At 41.5% G+C, this 23706-nt stretch overlaps 1 protein-coding gene across 2 annotated transcripts in view; it reads left to right on the top strand.

Annotated features, from left to right (window-relative positions):
- The window catches only part of HYDIN (HYDIN axonemal central pair apparatus protein), a 3619565-nt gene that overhangs the window by 609574 nt on the left and 2986285 nt on the right, over positions 1–23706 (top strand). For both annotated transcript variants that reach the window (XM_078670948.1, XM_078670947.1), the window contains exon 12: positions 16021–16244. In XM_078670948.1, the coding sequence (XP_078527074.1) occupies positions 16021–16244 (224 nt within the window). The remainder of the gene's footprint in view (positions 1–16020; positions 16245–23706) is intronic.

Raw genomic sequence — 23706 nt, 5'->3', positions numbered from 1 at the left:
TAGAGATCATAAATTGTTCTGTAATACTGGGCCTTGAGGTTAGAAGCTAAAAATAATTTGGAGGACATGATCAGAGAAGTGTCGATATCAAGTTTTTGCAAGTTTATTTTATTTGGTTTGGTACTCCACTGAGGACCACAAAAAATATGTATAAAATTCAATTCTTACAGCTTTTAAAAGTTCTCATGTTAATACAAAGATAAAAAAGGTTTTAAAAATTTATAAAATTTATAACAAACTAGTTCATTAGGGGGAGTTTTGCAAACAATAATCAGTTCCTTGACAGTGGTAATACGGCATCTGAGATATATAGGAGACAGATGTTTTGCTCTCGCCGCTACTACTTTTAGATTGGGGCATATGAACAGTAGATGCTCTAAGTCCTGCTCTCCGCCGTTACATAGGCTACATATTGGTGACTCACTTTGATGCCATTTTGATGTTAAAGTTTGGGTGGGTAGAATACCCAACCGGAGCAGGATAATTAGTCTCCTAACGCCGTGAGTGAGATTAAAATCTATATAGTTCTGGGTTTTCTTAAATACCATTGATTCAGCAAAGTTTTTATAGGAAATTAATTTGGCGCAATGCGACGAGTCAAGTTCAAAGCTTAGTCTTGGGGTATAGCATTTTAAGAAGAGTTTCAATTGAGGCGGTGTCCAAGTCAGCAACAGATCAGTACTAATGTTCGCCAGTTTGAAGGCGAAAGACATGTTTTTATAAAATACGTGCTTCGTAGAATCATTATCAAAAGTCTGTTTTAAGCAGGGAGCGAAGTGTACCTTCCTTAGCATGGAGCAGGTTGTATGCCCACCTAATGATGTTTGCGATACCTCGAGAGTGAGAGCTTGTAAGCGATAGTTCAAGGCGGAGTGCTTGTACCGGGATACACTGCGCTACTTTTAGCATTTTCCTCAATATTTTTCCTTCTTTTAGGTCCAGAAATGTCCACTGTTTTATAGGTATGTATTCCAAGGCATACGATAAAAATGCAGGGATCTTCACAGTGTAGACTTTAAGCAGGGAGGAAAAATGTCTATTTCCCGAGGCAGCATATAACCTTAGCAGAGCTCCTGCGTGCACCTCAGATTTTCTCGACAAGTTTAAGAACTGGGGGTTATTTTTTAGTGACTTAGTGAAGATCCTACCCAGATAGGTATACTCCTCAACTTCTTCGATTTTTTTCGTCCCCAAGTCTCCAACAATATTTACTGTTTTTTTTCTTGCCTGAGAAAGAAACTATTTTTGTTTTGGCTAAATTAGGTAATAGAAAGTTTTCCTTGGTGTACTTAAACAGGGCATCCAGATTGTTTTGTAGCCCAAAGGGGGTTAGGTCCATCACTATAATATCGTCCGCATAAAGTAAGGTATGAACTTTTTGGGCAGCAACCTTTGGTGGAAAGTTTAGTTCTTGCTGTAGATGCTGAGGCAAATCACAGAGATATAAGGAGAACAACAACGGGGCAAGGAGGCACCCTTGCTTGAGTCCATTAGGGGTTGGGATCGGGTTAGTCAGGCCCTTTTCCCTCCCCATTTGTACTTGGCACCAGGTGTCTGTATGCAGAGCCATTATAGTTTGTAACAACTGCTCAGGGGTTCCTAATTTCTTTAGTTTTTTCCATAGGGTCACTCTATCCACTCGGTCAAATGCTGTGGTAAAGTCAATGAATGCTGCATACACAGGCTGGGATTTAACTACCACATATTTATCAAGGATAGTTTGTAACATCGCGATATTGTCTAAGACTGAGTGTTTTGGCCTAAAGCCTGCTTGGTAGAGCGGGATCAGTCCCTGTGCAAAAGCCCATTTTTTTAGTTGATCAAGTACCTCTGCAGCAAAGATCTTTCCCGTAGCATCCAATAGTGCTATCTGACGGTAGTTGCCAGGCTGTTGTCTCGGTCCCTTTTTATGTATTGGTATGACGATACTACCCTTCCAGGATTTCGGCAATTTCCCTGTGTTTAGGATGAAATTGAAGAGGGGAGATAGCATCTTACTCCAACCCTTTGGGTCAGTCTGAAGGACCTTAATAGGTATTTGGTCTGGGCCGGTGGCTCCTGTTGTTCTTGCCTTCCTTATATGCATTTCTACAGAAAAGGGGGACACAGTTCCAATGGATAAGTTAATTCCTTCGCAGTTGTTTGTGGGAGTTATAGGCCTTTCATGGTTAATATTTAATTTATACAAGTTGGTCAAATATATCTCCCATTCTTTAGGGGGGACTGGGATGGCATGCAATGCCTTTTTTGTGCCTGTTTCTTTGGCGATTAGTGACCAGTAAGTACGTTGATTGTACTGTTTTGCTGCTATTCGCAGGTCGACCCAATTTTTATCTTGTGTTATATTTTTTTGCCGTTGTTTCTCCCTCTTACGTTGGTTCTTTAATTTATTAATTTCTGCTTGCCTAGATATAGAGGGATCCAGGAACTGCGATCTTATTAATTCATTTAACCTTTTTGCGCTTGTGGATGCCTACTAGTTTTATTTTTGAGTCTGGCTGGTACAGCTTGTTGCACTTTGTGTTGGATCGTTTGTTTTAATGTCTCGATTATCGTCTCAAAGTTTGTTATTAGGTTGGGGGAATAGATTACTTGAAGGAGCTGCTTTGTATTTATTAGAGTGGCGACTTTATTGAGTGTAGCAGAATTCCAATATATCTGTCTTTGGTTTGTCTTTACCGTAACTGTACTGGATTTAAACATGATGTGGCTGGTTGGGCATATGGTCGTTGTCCATTGGGTGTGGAGGGCCTGAATGGCATGGTCGCTTCCTTGGACAAAGTAAATCTGAAGCTGAAAGACAGACCCGTACATATCCAAGCTGCAGATCATATAATCCAAAATTGATATGGAATTCGTTCCCTGTCTCGTATAAGACGCGGGGATGTCACCTTCCACATTTCCATTTAGGATAGTTCCATTTAGTAAAGGTAGTGATTGTAATAATATTTTCCCCCTTTTGTCAGCCTTGCTTCTGGTCGGGAACAATGGCACTGAAATTTCAAGAGCTTCCTCCTTATACCAGCTTGCCCATTTCAATATTTCTGCATTAGATAGTTTTCCGTTGAGGTCACCCATGATTATAAAAGGGAGATAAGCTTGAGTTTCTATTATTAGCTGGATACCTTCCAAGATTTCAACAAATAGCCCGTCGTTTTTTTGTCCAGGGGGTATATATATGTTGAAAAGCAATACGTTTTTTTGCAGCTCTGAAGTGTCTAACCCCAACCTGATCTTAATACATTGAAAGTGGTTAGATTTTGTAGAGATGATTTCTTGGGCCCAGTTGTATTCTTCACTTAAAAAGATTGCTATACCTCCCTTCGCATGCCCTCGGCCAACTTTCTGCGCTGGGATATCATAGGTAAAATACCCCTCCTGGTAAAAACTTTTTGTTGACCAAGTTTCTTGAATTGCCATTATAGCTGGTTGGTTTTTCGTCAGTTCCATCATCTTTTCTGGTGTTTTCCCTGCTATGTTCCAAGATGATATCTGTAGACCACTGCTAAACTGAGTGATTCTTGTTCCGTGCTTGTTTTTTATTATTTAAAGTCTCTGCAATCCATGACCAAGACTGATCAATACTTACTGTGTCCTTATCTTTGGAGCTTTGGCTCCAGATTTCTCTCTCCCCGTCTTTTACTGAGATAATTAGATGTTCTGCAGAGTCGCCTATATAATTAGTTTTTTTATTTTGCTGATTAAAGGATTTTTGTGAAGATCCCTCAAGCAGATTTCTCGGTTTTCCGTCGGTATATTTCTGTATTGAGGTTAAATCGTAGCCACATTTATGGAGAGTCTCTTTTTCTTTCAATATAATTCCAGGGAGCACTGGCGATATCTACATTTGGGTTATCTAATTTTATTGCCCATCCTCTCTTAACGCGCTCCAGATCATCACTAAGATTTTTAAACAGCATCTCATATAAAGTCCCTATCCTAGTGGCCTGCCTGTGAATAATTTCAAAAAAAGGGATACTTTCTAATTTAATTTTTGGTGAGCAGTGTTGAATAATAGTATACACTTGGATATATTTTATGTAATCAGTAGGGGGGATCGAGAATTTTTGCTGTAGGTCCTCAAATGAGGCAGTCACTCCATGGCCAACGAAATCACTCAAGATGACAATCCCTGATTTCTCCCATTTTCGAGAGGTGCTATCGTTAAGATATGCTGGTAGGATCGCGCTATGCCAGAGAGGGGTATATTTGGTAAATTTTGGTATTGCTAGGTATTTAGATGCATATTTCCAGATCTTCCATGCATCAATAATAACCTTAAATTTGATCTTTTTAAAGTAGGACGGTTCTACCTGCCTTAATAGCATCCCTCTTGCTTCATCTCCTAATATCAGTTCATAGATGGAAGGTATATATTGATCTATTATGGGACCAAAATTAGGTTTAGTGTTAATAAGGGGGCCATTTGCTGAAGGAGAGTTGCCCATAGATATAATGTCAAATTTGGAATGGCTAATCCTCCCCTATGCTGTGGTAATGTCAGGAATGGCAGCGCTCTCCTGATATTCCCATAGTTCCATATAAATTTACACATAGAGGAATCTAAAACTTTAATAATATTGTCCTCGACTGTTAGCGGGATCGCTCGAAATAAATTTAGAATTTTTGGGAATATATTCATTTTGAGATAATTCCCCTTACCTATTATTGACAAATGCAAGTTATTTACTCTAATGAGATCCTTTTTAATTTTCTTAACCAGCGGGTCATAATTAAGGTGGTTGATTTCTTTAACATCAGGTGATATACATACCCCTACGTATGTAGCCTGTTTGACTCTATAAGGGCTCTCAAATAAGGTATTTCCTGTACATAACACCATAGTTTTATCCCTATTCAGGGAGTACCCTGAATAAGAGCCAAACGTCTGGGTGGTTTGCTCTATCTCTTGAATTGCCTCTGCGGGGTTAGATGTTAATACCGCCACGTTATCGGCGTAGGCTAAAATTTTAGTGTTAAATATACCAACTTTCACCGGTTCTATTAGTGTAGAGGTAAGTAGTTTTAATATTAGAGGGTTAATGTAGAGGGCGAACAATATTGGGGAGCACGGGCACCCCTGTCTAGTGCCCCTTTGGATATTAATAAACTCTGACTCGATACCGCCTATGGTGAGTTTGGCCTTAGGATCTACATAGAGTGCTTTGATAGATTTAATAAGACCCTCTCCAAAGTTATTTAATTCCAAAACACCCCACAGGAACTGCCAAGACACTCGATCAAAGGCCTTCTCGGCATCAAGCAGGATCATTGACATCGTTCCCCCCGTGGCTCCCATGATGTCAAAAAGGGAAACGGCTCTCCGGGTATTATCTGTCGTACCCTTACCGGGAATAAAGCCATCTTGCCACGGGGAGACCAGATGTTCAATGACCCTGCTGAGCCGGTTAGCGAGAATCTTGGCATAAAGTTTCGAATCAGAGTTTATAAGCGATATAGGGCGGTATGAGGATGGAAGCTCAGGAGGCTTTCCTTTTTTGGGGAAGATGGCTATATTTGTGCTTTTCCATGATTCAGGTGGTATACCATGATATTGGACTCCAAGAAACAAATCTAATAAATAGGGCAATATCTGCTTCCCAAGTATTTTATAAAGGTCCAACGGGATTTTGTCTGGGCCGGAAGCTTTCCCATTAGCTAACTCTAGAAGTGCCAGTTCAACTTCGGTAATTGAGATTTCCTTATCAAGATCTTCCTTAACTAAGTCATCAATTGTCCTAGTTAACTCCGAGTGTAATAGCCAATTAGTTAGAAACATTTTTTTATCTGTTACCAGCTGTTGATCTTCATTTAGATAAAGTTTTTGGTAGTAGCGTTGGAAAGCCCCTGCAATATCCGCAGATGCGGTGTATTTCTGCCCCTCAGATTCAATAGTTTGTATAGTATTATGAGATTGTTTCTGTCGTGTACGAAGAGCAAGTTGTTTTCCAACATTTTCCCCCCTCTCATAGATGTTTCTTTGATTTACCTGGAAAGTCTCAGCTGCTTTTTGTGTTAAGGCACTGTTAATCTCTGTCTTAAGGACTAATATTTTCCGCAAGGTACTCGAACTTTCTTCCCCACGATGTATCTGGGTGGCGTGTTGAGCCTCTAAACTTGCTAACTCCAAATTAAGTTGTTGGTTTACATTATCCTGGTTCTTTTTTCGTTTAGCAACAAAGGCAATGGTCTCTCCCCTTAAAGCTGCTTTAAAGCAGTCCCAGACCACAAGTCTGGGGGCGCTATACTGATTATAATCAAAATATTCCTGAGCCCAGAATGTTATATGAGTTATATAAATAAAAAAAAATTCAAATAAGTAGAACCCATAGATATTGGGTTCAGAGACCTAGCTTGTGTGATGGCCCCTGAAAGGATAATCAGTAATGACCATGGAGAAAGAAAAATTTCTTTCTAGTGTCCCCTCACTCACCGGGGTTGCCCCACGGTGACATGCTTCATCATTGGGGCCATCCCAGTTCTCTACGAAAAGGAGCGTGCTACGACTCACGGACTACGCAGGAGCACTTAATAGTGAAGGACTATGTGTGGTGCAAGTGAGAGTGGTGGAGTGGGTGTGAGTAATTAAAAATGCCGTGCTAGTGGGCCTCAACAATTTGAGGTCCGGAGGGGAACCACATAGGTAATGCCGTGCGGTCTCACCGCGAAGGAACAATGATTCCATTAGGTGACCCTGCCCCCCTCGAGTGATCATGAAGTGCGAATAAGCCTTACAAAATAGACAGGAAAATAATACAAAACGTATGTATGATACGCATGTTTATTTAAGACGGCGTTTATTATTTACATAAGAAAAGTTTCACCTCTTAATTTTAAGAACTGACAGGAGTGGCATATACAGGGCGGGTCCCTGTATGGTCCTGAAGAAAAGCTTGGGGAGCTTGAAACATGTCGACCAAACACTGATTTAGCCAACATTACAGGTTAAAAACAGTGTCACCCCTTTTAACATACCTACCTAGGAGCACTGAATAAAATTGTTGAGGCCCACTAGCACGGTATTTTTAATTACTCACACCCACTCCACCACTCTCACTTGCACCACACATAGTCCTTCACTATTAAGTGCTCCTGCGTAGTCCGTGAGTCGTAGCACGCCCCTTTTCGTAGAGAACTGGGATGGCCCCAATGATGAAGCATGTCACCGTGGGGCAACCCCGGTGAGTGAGGGGACACTAGAAAGAAATTTTTCTTTCTCCATGGTCATTACTGATTATCCTTTCAGGGGCCATCACACAAGCTAGGTCTCTGAACCCAAGATCTATGGGTTCTACTTATTTGAATATGTGCTTGGAGGTCGACCTAGTCTTATGTTCCTCCCTCTCCCCCCTCTTTGTTGACTAATATGAGTTATATACTCAGTGTTCACCAGGAACGTTCGATCAAATGACCACTGATAGTAGGGTCTCTTATAGCTGGTAATATCAAAAGTAAAAATAAGCGCATTGTGGTCTGATAATGTTTTGGGAGACTTAGCTATCGTTGACATAGTAGCGTTTTCCATAGATACCATAATATAATCAATCCTGACATACTTATTGTGGGGAAAGGAAAAGTATGTATAACCAGGGTCATTCCCGTTCTTCAAATCCCAAACATCAATTAAGTTATGGCTATCCATAAGTTGTCTTACTGCCCTATAAACCTTAGGTTTACGCCCTTTATAATTCTAAGATGATTGACTATTCAGTGTAGCGCCCAACACTACATTAAAATCTCCGCAAATAATTATTGAGCCTGTCTAAGATGCCAGTTCTAGCTCAAGGTCTTGAAATATCTGGGGGTCATCTACATTTGACCCATAGACCGAGCAGATGGTAATACCTAGGTCAAGTTGTACTATAACCCATCTACCGTGGGGATCGACTAATCTACGCCTAGGTTGGCCCAAGAAGGTTTTTGCTAAGATAGCAACCCCACGTGTTTTGGACGTTTGCGTTGTTGTAGCAAGGATATTATAGCCAGGTATCTTTAGCAGCTCTTTATCTCCCACCAAAATATGGGTCTCACGCAAGCACAGGACATCATAGGAGTCTTGACGAATTGTCTGATATAATTGTACCCTTTTAGCCCTATCATTCAGACCTGCGATGTTCCAACAACAGAGTTTTAACTTCCCCATCGTACACATTCAGCGCTCATACCAGCAGTACCACTGTAGAACATTATTCGCCTAAGTAAACATACCCACAATTTAAATTTCAAATTTATTACCACTAATTGGACATTATTTGTTACAAACTTTATTATGTCTCTTAAGTATTCGAGCTTGCTCTTTTTATTTTTTTGCACTCCTCCCCCCAACTCCCTAACTCAACCCCCCTCAACCCACAAAAAAGGCAATAAGACTCTGTTAGAGTCTGTAGTGATGGAGAAATGTTCCCTAACTAGTGCGCAGCAGTGTTAAATAATGAAAATGAAAACATCCAAAAGAAAAACATTACAATGCGGAAACGAGAAGGAACCAAAAAACAACAATCCAGGAAAAACGAGGAAGGCAAAAATGAGAAAGAGAGAGGACAGGAAGGGCAAGGAGGATGGATAGAAAGAGAAAAAAGAAGATAATAAAGGGACATACTCTTCAACATTGGTCTTTGAACCCATGTCCTATAATATCATATCATATAATCACATGATCATACAATCACACAATACGATATAATATAATATATATATACATAATCATGTAATCCTATCATATAGTGTCCCATATACCCACTCCATTGGTCTACCCATAAACCATTGTCAACGGCACCTAAGATCAAAATATTGATGACAACTGGCATTCTGTCGATACTCTCATCATCGACCAGCATCCCGTCGATGATGATATCTGCGTCGATGATGACCACTCTGTCGATGATGTCCGCCTCATAGCCATGTCTAAACTGGGGTGGCAGAGTGGGCTAAAGAACGGTGATGGATCAAACCCAGATCTTTTGACTGGGTGGGAGTGTTTGATCGGTTCTGATGCTCCGTCCATCACCACCCCCTTTTGTACCGCTTTGGCCGCCATAAGTGTGGCAGGGTATGTTCAGACGTGAGTCCCTTGCTCACTTTGCCACTGGATTCAAGCAAGCCGGGCTGAAGACGGCTGGAATGCCAGAAACCGGTCCTCGGAAGCTTGTTTCCGGTCCAGGGAAGGCATGGCTTGGCAGTTCAGACTGGACTGTTCCCATGAGGCACAGGGTCAGACTGATTTGCATATAGCCATGTCTGAACTGGGGTGGCAGAGTGGGCTAAAGAACGGTGATGGATCAAACCCAGATCTTTTGACTGGGTGTGAGTGTTTGATTGGTTCTGATGCTCCGTCTATCACCACCCCCTTTTGTACCGCTTTGGCCGCCATAAGTGTGGCAGGGTATGCTCAGACGTGAGTCCCTTGCTCACTTTGCCACTGGATTCAAGCAAGCCGGGCTGAAGACGGCTGGAATGCCAGAAACCGGTCCTCGGAAGCTTGTTTCCGGTCCAGGTGGCTTGGCAGTTCAGACTGGACTGTTCCCATGAGGCACAGGGTCAGACTGATTTGCATATAGCCATGTCTGAACTGGGGTGGCAGAGTGGGCTAAAGAACGGTGATGGATCAAACCCAGATCTTTTGACTGGGTGTGAGTGTTTGATTGGTTCTGATGCTCCGTCCATCACCACCCCCTTTTGTACCGCCTCATCGATGAAGACTGTGCCTAAACCGTCGACGACCGCATCGGCGTCAGTACCACCATCGACAAAGGATGACACAACCATTGGAGAAATTGCTGTTGTCGAAATTCAAACAGAAGCCACCAATTTTGCTTTTGACCATACTGTAGACGCTACCGTCTACGACCTCGTTAATGAGACTTTTACCATCTCCAGAAAGTATTCATCCTGAATACGCATCTTCCAGTAAAGTGTCCCCACTACCACCCAGCCACTTGTTGGACCTTTAAGAATCAAAGGAAGAGGATCAAGGAATGTTTGGTGCTGCTCACAGCCCTTCAGAGTTGCACAGGAAATATCAAGATGAAGAGGAGGAAGATGATTATTATGAGCCCGTTTATCAAGGCCATCACTAGGTGGAGCAATACCATCACTATGCTCCTCCACCATCACCACCAGGCATTGTACATGTTCCTGTTGCTTTAGTTCAAGTCCTGCAAAGCAGGCTTCAAGATACTAGAAGCGCTTTCCAATACCAGCTGAAGCGCAACAACCATCTAAAGTGGTATCTACGCCTGCACCAAAGTCACCTTAGTGGCTCTCCTTCTTGGCAAGACAGAACTATCCCACTAGTGCATGGAAAATTGGAGGGAAGCTTGTAAAAAGAGTCCCTTTTTGCACGGTTAGGCCCCCCAACACCCCAACCCACTTTTTGCCTGATTTCTGAGGCACTTCTAATGTGCAGTAGGTTTCTGCTAATCAGGTTCCCAGTGCCTGTTTTCTTTCCCAAACAATTTACCTTTGTTTCCACAATTGGCACACCTCTGGCACACCTATAAGTCCCTTGTAAAAGGCACCCCTGGTACCAAGGGACGTATGACCTTAGAGGGTCTCTAAGGTCTGCAGCATGTACTGTGACACCCTTAGAGACCCCACGCCAAACACATACCAACTGCCATTGCAGACTATGTGTTTCGGTGCAGCTGAAACTTAAGAGTCAACATGGCACACATCCCTGTGTGCCATACCTCCAAACAACTGACTATAGCATAGGTAAGTGACCCATCTAGCAGACCTCACAGCCCTAGGGCAGGGTGCACTATGCCACAGGTTAGGGCATAGCTGCATGAGTAACATGCCCCTACAGTGTCTAAGTCCATTCTTAGACATTGTTAGTAAAGCCAAATTGAGTACATGGGCTGGGCGTTTGTCATTACGAACTCCACAGCTCCATGATGGCTTTACAGAATGCTAGGAAGCTTGATATCAAACTTGTCAGCATAATAAACCGACACTGATGCCAGTGTTGGATTTATTGTAAAATGCACTCAGAGGGCATCTTAGAGATGCCCCCTGAAAAACAACCATCTCTGGTGTGCAGCAGACTGGTCTGTACCAGCCTGCCGCTTTCAAACAACGTTCTGACTCCCTGAGGTGGGAGCTTTATTCTTTCATGGGTCAAAAACAAAGCCTGCTCTGGGTGGAAGTGCTTCACACCTACCCCCAAGCAGGAACAGCTTTCAGGGCCGTCAGCCTCAAGGGCTCTCTGCCCTTTGTGATGCTAGCCAGGGCCTTTCCAGCTAGTGAAGATGTCACCCCCTTACTTTGTCCCACTTTTGGCTGCAGGGTTGGTGGAAAAATTCGTAAGCAGGAAAGGTGTGTCCTCTTTCAGCCATGACCACCCCTAAGGTGTCCTGGGCTGAAGTGACCCCCCCTCCTTAGAACATCCTCCATGTTGGATGGAAGAATCGGATTAGGGGATGCCCTAAAGTTAAGTAGACCATTGGCTACTACCTTCCAGTACCTTAATGCCCCTTAATTGTGTATTTTGGGGAACGCCTGAACCTTGATCCTCCGATTCCTGGCAACCTAAAGAAGGTCCAAAGAGCCGTCCAGCAGTGAAGGCTCCAGACGACAACGGACATGGCCCCAGCCCTACCCGCCCGCAGCTCTCGAAGAAACCTGCTCGAAGAAGCAACTCGTCCTGTAGGCCCAGCGACCTCCACCACCTTGGGAGGACTGCCTGCCTTCCCTAAAGACCAAAGACTCCTGAGGACAGCAGCTCTGTCCACAAAGAAACAAACTCCAAGGACCGTCTTGCCTTCTGGATCCGCGAGTCCTGCTTACTCTGCACCCGACTCCCACGTCCGACTGGCCCAGCAAAGTCTCCCCAGTGATCCTGACCTTGATACCATCGGTGGCTGACCTCTCCTGGACTACACGAAGATGCCTGTAGCTTCAGCACGAAGGGTCCCCCTGACCGCCACCAGCTCCGATAATGATTTCCCACCATCTAAAGGGCCCCCCTACATCCTCCGCCCCCTGATTTTGGGGAGCCCAGTTGAGGTTGCCCTGGTGTCCACCCACATCCCATCTTACCTGCCTAGTCATTGGTCTCCTTCGTCCAGCCTCCTGGTCTGAGCCTGCAGCCTCTTTGTGAACCCGAGTTCCTCCATTCGCTTGCCTGACTCTGTCTTTGCACCCTGCACCCGGCCGCCCCGTGCTGCTGATGGTGTTTGATTGGTGCTTCCTTGTGGCCTCCCTGTGCTTGCTTAAACTCCCAGGGCCTGTGCCCTGAAACCACGGATACTTATCTGAAAACTCTGCATCTCCAATCACCCCCAGTCTCCATAGACTAACCTTGGGCTCCGGGCACCACCTGTGACCTCTGCACCCGGCGGCACCTGTACCTCAGATGGTACGTATTTGGTGTCCACTTGAACCTTACCCCGTGTTGGTCTAAATCCCTGAAGGCTGGGATCATATGTTGTGTACTTCACCTGTAAATGTGCATAACTGTTTTCCTTAAATAGAATTACACTGAATTTCTTGCTATAAGTGTCTGTTTTCTACATTGCTAAGTATTGTTACTGTTGATTGACACAACTAAGTATTTCCAATACTACTGTACAGTATTCCTATTTGCAACACATTCCTACTGTACCTGAAAGAATTGCTATTTCTAAACTGTTGCTGATCTGCAACTGAGTTCTTCTTGGTTCTAAAATAAAAGTAACAAAGTAATACTTTTATACAAACATTGTACTAGGAGTTAGTCATTGAGTGCGTGCCTCATTTCTTGACTGTGTGTGTACAACAAATGCTTAACACATCTCTCTGATAAGCCTAACTGCTCGCCCACACTACCACAAAAAAGAGTAAGGTATTTTCTACTTTAACCTCAGTAAATTCTCTGGGGAGCAATGGGACTCTGGGCACACAGTGCCTTAGTTTGGTATAGTATATACGGAGCCAGCTTCCTACAAAGATGCCTCTGTTGGCTTGTTAAGGGTGCTATTGTCTGATTTGTCATTGTTCAACTTTAGTCCTTTTTTTAAAAAGGACATAGATAAGCTATTAAGCTGAACCTTGCATTACCTTTACAGCCTAACATACTGATACATACTGCTTTACTATGGTACTGTGGGACTCCCACCTCGACAACTGGTAATGATTCGAGCATGTGAATCGATGAAAGATACCAATATTGGAGAATGGGAGTAACTGGTAAGCAACAAGGTATTCCCTAAAGTCACCAGAATTCTATCCCTCAAAGGCTTAGAACTGGAAAGATCCCACCATATACCATTGCTAATTCCGCAAAACACAACATCAAACTCCTCTCTTTTTAGATCTGAAAGATTTATTGACCTTTCTAGACAACATTCTAGATACAGAGATGGACCGTTATTTAGCAACAACTTTGAGAGGTCTCATTAACTGTATTCTGTTAGAGGTGTAACATTTCTGCTTATTAGAGTTGTCAAATTTTTAATGTTTGAATTAATGTGAAAAATGCTTTCCAATGTTGTCTTAATTTATTAATGTTACACTATGTCTGGGTAATAAACTAATCTGAAGCTATGTAGGTGTCTCTCCTAATGTAGTATATTGGAAGATCAAGGATGACCTTGACTTTCAATCATCTAAGTTGTGTATAAGCGAAGATCAACTGAACCTATTACCCCTTCACCCTAAATGTTAAGGCATTAAGCAAACCACTTCTCTAGAGAAAGAAGGAAGGAGATGGGTATATTGGACGGGGTGCCTCATCTTCTCTTGAACATCTAGCTGTACTAAAGAGGATGCCTACCAATCCAAACACAATCACTACATTCCTATTTCCAACCTACGGGCTGAGGAATTCAATCCTTGTTTAGTAAGGTTCCCACCTACACAATTCCGTGTGGCTTTCTTCATCATCGGGTTCTCACCCTGTTTAACCACATCCGCCAGGTGGGCTCAACCCCATTTCTGGAGACAGCACTTTAATCATGGGAATCCTGAAAAGGAAGTAAGAAATGCCTACTTGTGATACCCCAGTTTTTCTTTACCCAAGTGCACCATTGGTAGTTTAAAAACAAAGAAGATGAAATGAGAGCATAGAGGGCCTATGCACCTGATTGGTATATTAGACTGCTGGGTAGTTCCTGGGCGTCCAACAAGGCTTCTTTCCAATAAATGTGAGATTTGTGACATGTGAGTTTGTGCATGGAGTGAATGTGTGCCTTACACTTGCATGTGTGTACAAAGAACCTTATCTTCGGACTTAAGGTATACAAGTAGGATCTTGCTGGTCCTGATGAAAGCCGGATGACCCATAAGGAGACGGAAACTGGCTGAAACGTATAGACTGATCAGATGCATGGGCACAACCTAAGATCTCATTGAGTCTTGTATGTATTCTTTATTTATTATAACGTGTGTGTGTGTGTGTGTATGTATATGTATATATATATATATATATATATATATATATATATATATATATATATATATATATAAACATCCAAAATAAATGGATGCACTCGTGTGATTTGTTGAATTCTAGAACTTTAGAGTGCTTGTTTGCCATGCCATCAATGAATTGACCACAGTGAGTGCACAGTCTGGGGGAAGCACTGAAGTCAAAGTATTTTAGATGTACAGGCAGTATGCTGCTGAAAGGTCTAATAATCCATATGTAAGGGATATACCAATGCCTGGAGCAGTGTTGTGCTATACTTTATTAGCAAGTTGTTGACAAGAAGAATATATTTATTAAGTTAGCAGCACCTTAAGGGATGTGTTGGGATACTCACACAACCAGTAAAATTTCAATGTGTACCTATATGCACAGAGGGGCGGTCACTATCTCTAAGAAAGATGGAACAAAAATAACACCCTGCATTCATTCAGTGCTCAGGACGGGATCATTTCACGAAAACCCCAAAAAGCTGCGTCTCTAAGCCTACATAGTACTCTGGTTCTCCCCAAAGTGCAATGGAGGTTCAGCCTACATTTTTCCTTAAACCTTATTTCCATTGTGAGCACATAAACGAAAAGGATGGTTTTCTCTGGAATTTACTTTTCACTGATGCCCAATGGATATATCTACCTACTAGTATTGAAATACTTTAAATGGACATGGAAGACTCCTGAAAGGATCAAATAACCCTTTTCTGCCATTCCGCCAGCAGTTTATAACTGTTTGCCTAAATATTTGTTACAGTCTTTTTAACAAGCCGTTGTTTGTGGAAGGAACTCTTTATCCTGGGCTTGCCCCCAAAGATCAAAGTGCAAGTTCAACATGTAGGTTTACAAAGTTTTGTTTTCCAATCCACATTTTAATGTCTTGTGTTCAAAGTGGATTCCTTTAGTGCAGGAGTGAGTGAATGTCCTCCGGCCTCACATTGCTGTTCACTTAGTCAAGAATACCAAAAGTAAAATTATGCCATTCCCTTTAAGTGAAGAATCATGTTTCATAACAGATATGTTTGGAGGAACATTGTGGATAAACAGGATCAGAAATAGGCTCCAATTTGATGTGACCAGTGAGGCAGTGGTGAAGGTAACCCATCTTCACAAATGCTAAATAATTAAAATGGCCCTATTACTCTAGCATGCCCTTAAAGCACAGCTTATCTAAGCCTTTATTCTGTCCAGATTGCAACAAACGGTATATGGTATTGTCACAAAACCTTTAGTGGGTTCAACACGGACCTACATGAGTGGCATTCGAGCAGCAATAGTATATTTCCGATTATAGATGAGCCCTTTAATGGCTTAGCGTTCAGTTCAAATTGATTTGAAGGTCCTTCTCATTGCCTGGAAAACAAAAAAGATAACTTTCAAGCTGTGTCTTTTGATTAGTGAATGATTCATGCCTTCTGAATATTTGAAAGTACAATGCAAATCCTCATACAAGAGAAGGAACATATCTTCAGCTCTTTTTCCATGATCACAATATGTTATTTCTTGGGATACTTGATAGTTGTGTAATGTGGCTCCTTCTGTAGCAGTTGCATCTTGTCTTTCTTTACTTGTTGAACAATTGCCAATAACTTCCCTGACGTATTCTGATTTTACTGTTTGATGCAGGTGATTTTGACAAACAAAGGAAGTATTGATGCCATCTTCACTCTCCTTCCTCCTTCAACGGCTCTGGGCTCCAGTTTCACTTTTGACCCTAATGAGGGAATAGTTCTTCCAGGAGGGCACCAAGCAATCCAGATTTCCTTCAGTACGAGTATTCTAGGAGAATTCAATGAGGAATTTAAATTTGAAATTGACGGATCTCCAGTATCCATCAGCTTCACCATCTGGTAAGGTAGTTCATTGCAGTGCAGTAAACTATCCTGGACAGTTCTGTAAAAAAAAAAAATCAGGTTCCTGTAGACTTTATCTTCTTTACAGATGTATAATGTTTTAAACTTTGCAATGCCATACTGCACAGCTCACATTTTTCCACTCTAGGAAACAGAGAATCTTGGGAATTAATATGCATAAGGTACTTTTTACTCTTTTTATTCTAACCCTTATGGATTTTTGTCTTGTATAAAAAGGTTTTCATACTGGTTTCACTAAAGACACTGTGGTTCAAGAAGTTGCAGACTTTTACTTGGTAAATGTCTGGCAAAAAGTCATTAAATCTAAAGTTTAAAGACTAGGCGCTGGTGTTCTTAGGGAAATTCTCCCTAATATCCACAAACAGTAAAAAAAAACACACCCAAAAGAGGCCCCATTTTCTTTACTTCTATTTATAATTTTAGAAAACTGTCCATTCAAACGAATCAGTCAAGCAGTACATCTGACTTAAAAGACCACTGTTTTTACAGTTGTTTAAAATAGATTTACAATAAAGGAAAAATGTAACGCCAAAGAAACTGTAAACTAGATAACATAAGGGCCCCTTAATACTTTGGCCTTTTCTATGGCCTATTTTTGACAAAAATATCTTTGTCGTAAGTTATGTGTCCCCATTTGATTCTTGGGTGGGTCTGATTGTTGCCGCCGTCTTTCTCCTAAGGAAACATCGTTTTTTTCCCCTCAGTATCTTAACTCTTTACCTCACCTCATTCTAGCCCAGACCCTTTATGTTGCCATTTTTTTAGAACAGCCTCTCCGGTGGATGGAATAAGTCTGGGAAAGATGAGCACAATATCCGTCTTCCAGATTCATGCTCCAATGAGAAGTGTTAATTTTCTTGGAGATGCCCTACAGAAGAATTGGGTCTAGGGAGGGAGTGCATCATGGAACAAAGATTTTGGATATTTGGCAATTGCTCCTGCGGTCCACAAGCTCCAGCAAGGTGAGAGTCATCACCCCCACCCCTATAGTGGATCCTAAGACCTCCCCTCACTTATACTGTTGTACCCAGTTCGCCTTTCAGGAATTTGAGTCAAGGCTTCTATTTTGAGGCTTTTAAAGACCTCATATTTAACCTCAAGATACTTACCGCTGTTCAGTGGCTGTCTTGGAATGGGGCATGGGTGGATGTGTCTCCTCTGGTGCCTTTAATGTTAAGATGCGATTCCTGATGCCTTGCATTGTAAGAAGATGTAAGAGATTAATGTTTTCTGCAGTATTGAATCTTTCAATGATTCACATGCTCAAATCATCCCCTTCGTTGCCGGGAGTCCAGCAGTATAATTACAATAGCAGCTTAATGTGAAACATATGTAATAGGTGGTAAACCCTGCCTCTTGAGTAGCCAAGTTCCATAATTTAAAAATAACCAGACTCCAACCAGTTAAGTAAAAGCAGATTGAAAACCACAACCTGCAGAGTACATCATCCCTCAGATTTGTACTGAAGGGAGTCCATTTATGTTTTGAACTTGATATTTCCATCACATTTAAAGAATCCTAGTGGACTTTTCATTGGAAATTTGCTTCAGATTTACACCTCTTTCCTAATAAAAGTTATTTTTAGACCTTGTGGTTCCTATGGCAAAAGATTCTTTTCTCTGATGGTCTTCACAACGAATGCATAAATTGCTTTTATCTTCTACATAACACAAAAGACTGTAAGAACTGTAGAAAAAGTCCCCCAAAACCCTGAAAGACAGTGAGGGAAGACTCCTATTATGTTGACAAAAGTCCAAAGTCAAGGACACTATAAAAAGTAATGAAAGGAGCGTCCATTTAAAAAAACAGAAATCAAATGTTGAAATCCATATGAATTTCTTTTCTTCTTGATTTTACAGTAGTTCAAAGCAAAAGTGTTCAGGAAGTCCAAATTCAAATTCCAGCAAAAAAGTTCCTTTCAATATATGAATCCAAGCAATGCGGTAATTGTTCCATTCAAATCATTAATTCCACAGAAAAACAGCTTTTTTGTTGAGAGCAGCCTACGCGTTTCGTCTTCCTAAGCACATCATCAGGGCTGCAAAGTAAAGAACAAAATCACAATCCAATTTGATCATAAATAAAAGATATAAATACATTTAAAATGTAAACAAAATTAAAATCCTTATTCAGGAAAAAAACACTTTTGCATTCCTGCCTATATAACAATCTAGAACTACAATGCGTCTACCCACCTTAAACTAAACATGTTCCCTAGTTTGTATTCCAAAGCAATTAAATATTAATTTGTTATACTCTTCAATCTCAGATGCACGTACCTCATGTGATTATGATTTTTCAAAGTTGAATACTACTCTTCGTTATTCATTACCTATTCGATGCCCTAGGACAATATAAAGTGAAGCTTGTATTTAGAAGAAAACTGATCAATTTAACTTTATTATAAAATCCTCATTTATTTCAAATATTCACCCAGAAAAGGTTTCATACTCAAATCATAAATCTGGCCTGTACTTTCCAAACAAACCCCTTAATAAAAGTGGGCAAATCTTATATAAGTTCTAACTCCAGCCACACCCTTCCCTTCTTTGTTAAACATAAGCAATGCCACTTACAATTACAAATTTCAGTCTGTCCGAAAAAACTCCAAACTGTAAATCTTCTCCTTTACAAGCTCCGTTAAGTCAAAACCAATTTTAGCTGCCAAAAAAAGACTAAAAATCACCATGCTGTTCTATGTAAAAAGCTCCTCACTTTATTTAATTATTCATGTATCCAATCAGTTCAATTCGCCCTTTAAGACTCAAGGGTCCATGTACTTACAATCCCAGATTTTGATGGTTTCACAACAAAATATTTCCCTGTCCAAACTCCGTAAGATTTTAAGAACCTACTATAGTTTAGCTATACCACTTGAAAAAACATATTAAAAAGAACCCCTCCATCTAAGTCTCACCTTCAAATCCTAATCTTCCTCGCCATTTAAGTTCTGGCCGTCCTTCGTCAGCAGATCATGATAAATCTGCTGCGATTGAAGCCTGCGTTGCTACTTCCTTTTAAACTTCCTGTCTGCCAATCACATTTGTGCTTTTTCAGACTTCAATTAACTCTGATACATGTCCCTCTCTGGTCCGCCCTTTCAGCAGCCAATCAGACAATGACTTCAACTCCCCAGTATCCTGTATCAAGAACAACCAACCCCCGACTTCATATTGTTAGACCGCATGTTCTCATTAAGATCCGCTCCTCGCATTTCGTTCACTTACGTTTTCGATGGCCGGAAGTGTTTGTAAACGCCCAACATCTCCTGTTACTGCTCTGCATTTTCTTAACTTATTGTGTGCAACCTGATATTTCCGATGGGCAATCCCTTTCTAAACCAATGTTTAATTAAATGATAATTTATATTGTGAATACTTTCAAAAGATCCCACCCCCAAAAAAAAATTCGTAGACAACGCGCTTATTATCACTAAGCGTATACCGAACGGGCTTATTTACACTGCGCGCTTGCCGACAAATCGTTGCAAAATCATAACAACAATATCGCAGCTCAAACTAATACCCTTCACTAACTGCGTGACCCAATAATAGTACTATCAGATGTACGAAAACAAGAAATAAATATTATATCTGTCCAAAATCAAACATTATCGACAAGCCTTTGCTTATGATATTCCCATGCACCTAGCTCCACTCATTATGGCTCTACCTTATCCATCTCTGTTCCAATTATTGACAATTATTTATAACTAGCAGCCCGTCCCGACGTTGTCCGGTTATGAAATAGAATGTGTGTATTTGGCAAGGGCAATTTATTTTAAAATCTCGTGGTAGACAAAAATGTTATTTCATTAGAATCGGGACAGAGAAGGCCCAGCTGCAGCCCTGGTTGATGTTAGCAGGCGCGTGTAATTGGTGTAGTGATCCGCCGCCTGAGCCCGGCTACAGCCCTGGTTGATGTTAGCAGGCGCGTGTAATGTCGTTGAATGAGAGAGTTGAGTGACAGCGAGTAGGAGAGGCTGCAGTAATTGTCGCCGCAGACACGCTCATTTGCGTGTTCCATCGCTTGAGGCCCAGCGACAGCCCTGGTTGATGTTATCAGGTGCGTGTATTTAGGTGTACTGATCCGCCGCCTGAGCCCGGCAAGAGCCCTGGTTGATGGTAGCAGGCGCGTGTAATTTCATTGAACGAAAGAGTTCAGTAACAGCGCGCAGGAGAGGCTGCAGTAACGTTACTTACCACGCCTCCAGCTGAACGCGTTTGTCACGCCCCCAGCACACTGCCACAGCAGACGATCTTCTGATTAATGTACGACCCACATGGCATGAAGGGCGGAATGTAGCACAAGCCCCCAGCGTTTCTCACGCCCCCAGCGTGCCCCTTGATGCGGCACAATTGCGTTCACATGGCATGAATGCCGGACACATGCCCCCAGCGTTTCTCACGCCCCCAGCGTGTCACGCCCCCAGCGTGTCACGCCCCCAGCGTGCCCCTTGATGCTGCGCAGCAATGTATTTGGTGCTTGTATGTACGACTCACATGGCATGAAGGGCGGACACACGCCCCCAGCGTTTGTCACGCCCCCAGCACACGCCCACAGCCCACGATATGATGGCCGTACCACACGCCCCCAGCGTTAGTCACGCCCCCAGCCCACGCCCACAGCACAACGCAGACACGCCCACAAGGGACTACTTTGCTGGCACGGTTCTTTTACCTTTTAAATTTATATGGTGGCAGTCTGCATAGCCTATGTCCTTCTGCTGCAACTGCCCTTTCCAACGCTGTATTGGGTGTTGTGATTGGTGCTGCGGTTACAGAGATTACCCGCCTCAAAGGTTTGGGCTCTCTCTTTATAATATTAGTATGGATGACACCATTCATCCACTAACATAATTTTACCAGTTTTCATAACCTCCACACAAAATTACCTAGCGTCGCCAACCAACCTCAATATCCTTATTTGTGGTGCTTGTTATTCTATGCACTATACTCTTTGCCTTAAAATCAATTTCAATTAAGCTGTAACCTGTTATTAGTTACTATCCAAACAATAATTCTCACCTATTATTGTCTATTACGATGCCTAGTCTTAATCAAAACTCACCCAAGTTAGATTGAAGAGTATATAATGTTAATACGGTATATGTCCTCACTTCAACTACAACACCTACACTGTTACAGAATTCAACTTTCTTTGTAAGGTCCAACACCCTATCCATTATAAATGTACTCTTTGCATTATTACAAGAAATAATGAAGTTCAGAATTACTGTTCAATCCGCTTGTCACTGTTCTACATCTGCTTATCCACCTGGCTTCCTGCTGACTAATATTGAGTTCCAAATTGCCCCCTATTTTACTGGGCACAATCTTCTGTATGCCGTTGAACTTAATATTAACCTGCGTGCTATGATTTTCTTTAACATGCTGGTACAGTGGTGATTTAGCATCGTGATTAGTGATGGCCCGTTTGTGCTCTTAAATCCTCAATTTAAGCATTCTTTTAGTGCTTCCAATATATATTTTATCGCACTCACATAAAATAACATGAACTACACCAATGCTATTGCAGTTAATAAACTCTTTATTGACATACTTTTGAGTGGTATTGTAAGAAAAGTCCTTGTTTTTATTGATTCCTAAATCACAAACACTACAGGCTCCACAGACATAGAATCCATTTGGAGGCTTGGGTAATCAACTTGTATCCCCTATTTTTAAGGGCTCGGTATAATTCCTAGTAACCATATCTTTAAAAGTTGGATTTTTCCAAAAAATCACTCCTGGTTTCTCACTGATCAGATTTGTCAAACCTGGTACACCCCTCAAAATATTCCAGTTCTTGCCCAAAGCCTTATGAATACTATCCTTTTCTGTACAGTAGGTGGTGACAAATGCCACACGTACTTTCAAATGACCTTTGTTTCTTTGTTCTAGTGTGGATTCCCTCTTGACACGCATTACTCTTTCTCTGGCTTTAAGTAAATCATTATTCCTGTAACCCCTCTGTTGTAATCTACATTGTAAATTATCCAATTCTTTTCTAAAATACTCATCATTGCTGCAGTTTCTGCGAATTCTGATCATTTTCCCAAATGCGATTCCTCTGATTACCGATACCGGATGGGCACTTTCTGCTCTTAAATTTGAGTTAGTGGCAGTGCTTTTTCTAAACAGTCTACTTTTGATGGTGTCGCCATCTACTACTAATTCCACATCCAAGAAATCTATTCTATGATGATTCCAATTCACGATAAACATGACATTAAAATCATTGCTATTCAAATAATCAAAGTAATCCACCAATTCCGGTTGTGTGCCCTTCCATATCAGTAAAATGTCATCAATAAAGCGAGCCCAAAACAGTATATGATCCGTCCATTCAGATGCTCCCTGGCTCCAGGCATGCTGCCTCTCAAACCAACCCATAAATAGGTTGGCAAAGAGGGAGCAAGCCTGGAGCCCATCGCAGTTCCCCATATCTCATGAAACCATACATCCTCGAAAACGAAAAAATTATTTTTTAGAATCAATATACACATTTCTTTTAAGATCTTGGAATGGTCCCTTAAGCTCGCACTGTGACTTCCCAAAAAATGGTTCACCGCCTGCATTCCTTTTGTATGTCAATGCATGTATACAGTCCTACTACATCTAGTGTTACCAAAATTAAACCTTCCTCCCATTTCACATCTTGTAATTTATTTAAGAGATCCATAGTGTCTCTTATGTAAGACGGTAAATTGACCACTAATGATTTTAAGAAAGAGTCGACAAATGCCGACAAGTGTTCCGTTACACTACCAATGCCCGAAACTATAGGTCTCCCTGGAGGGTTTGTTCTCGATTTATGAACCTTAGGCAAGGTATAAATAAATTGATAGGTTGGATTTGTAAAGTTTAAATATTTAAATTCTGCTTCATCCAGTAAGCATTCCTCCTTCCATGTAAAAAGCCTTTCAGTTATCTGTTTCAAAACTTCTTTTATGGGATTCCCTTGGACCTTCCAATTGTCTAGATATTTCCTTACAATAGTCTGCTCTGTTCATGATCACAATGTTACCACCCTTGTCGGCTTCTCGAATTACTATGCTATTGTCCAATCTCAAATCCCTTAAGGCTGCTCGCTCTGAATGTGTCAAATTATAATTATGTGCATTATTCCCTGTCAAAGCTCGGTCTTCCAATCTATGGAGTTCTGCCCAAGTGTTTCCAATGTACAAATCGATTGCTGCAACCTGCATACCATGGGGTGTGAACTTTTTTTGGTCTCAGACCACTGGAACAACCATAATCAGTAGAAATATTCAACATGGCCGCCACATCATCTACTCCCAAATCATCACCCTCAGTTATTGACATTAATAAGTGTGTATCCTGTAATTCTAATAATATCAGAACCTTTATTAACAGATCTCACATGGATAGGTTTTTCAATCGTGGCAAAATAGCTTTTTAATTTCATTTTTCGT

The sequence above is a fragment of the Lissotriton helveticus genome, chromosome 12 (genome assembly GCF_964261635.1).
Source record: "Lissotriton helveticus chromosome 12, aLisHel1.1, whole genome shotgun sequence".
In the NCBI taxonomy this organism is placed as follows: domain Eukaryota; kingdom Metazoa; phylum Chordata; class Amphibia; order Caudata; family Salamandridae; genus Lissotriton; species Lissotriton helveticus.
This window is presented reverse-complemented; position numbering and strand designations above follow the sequence as displayed.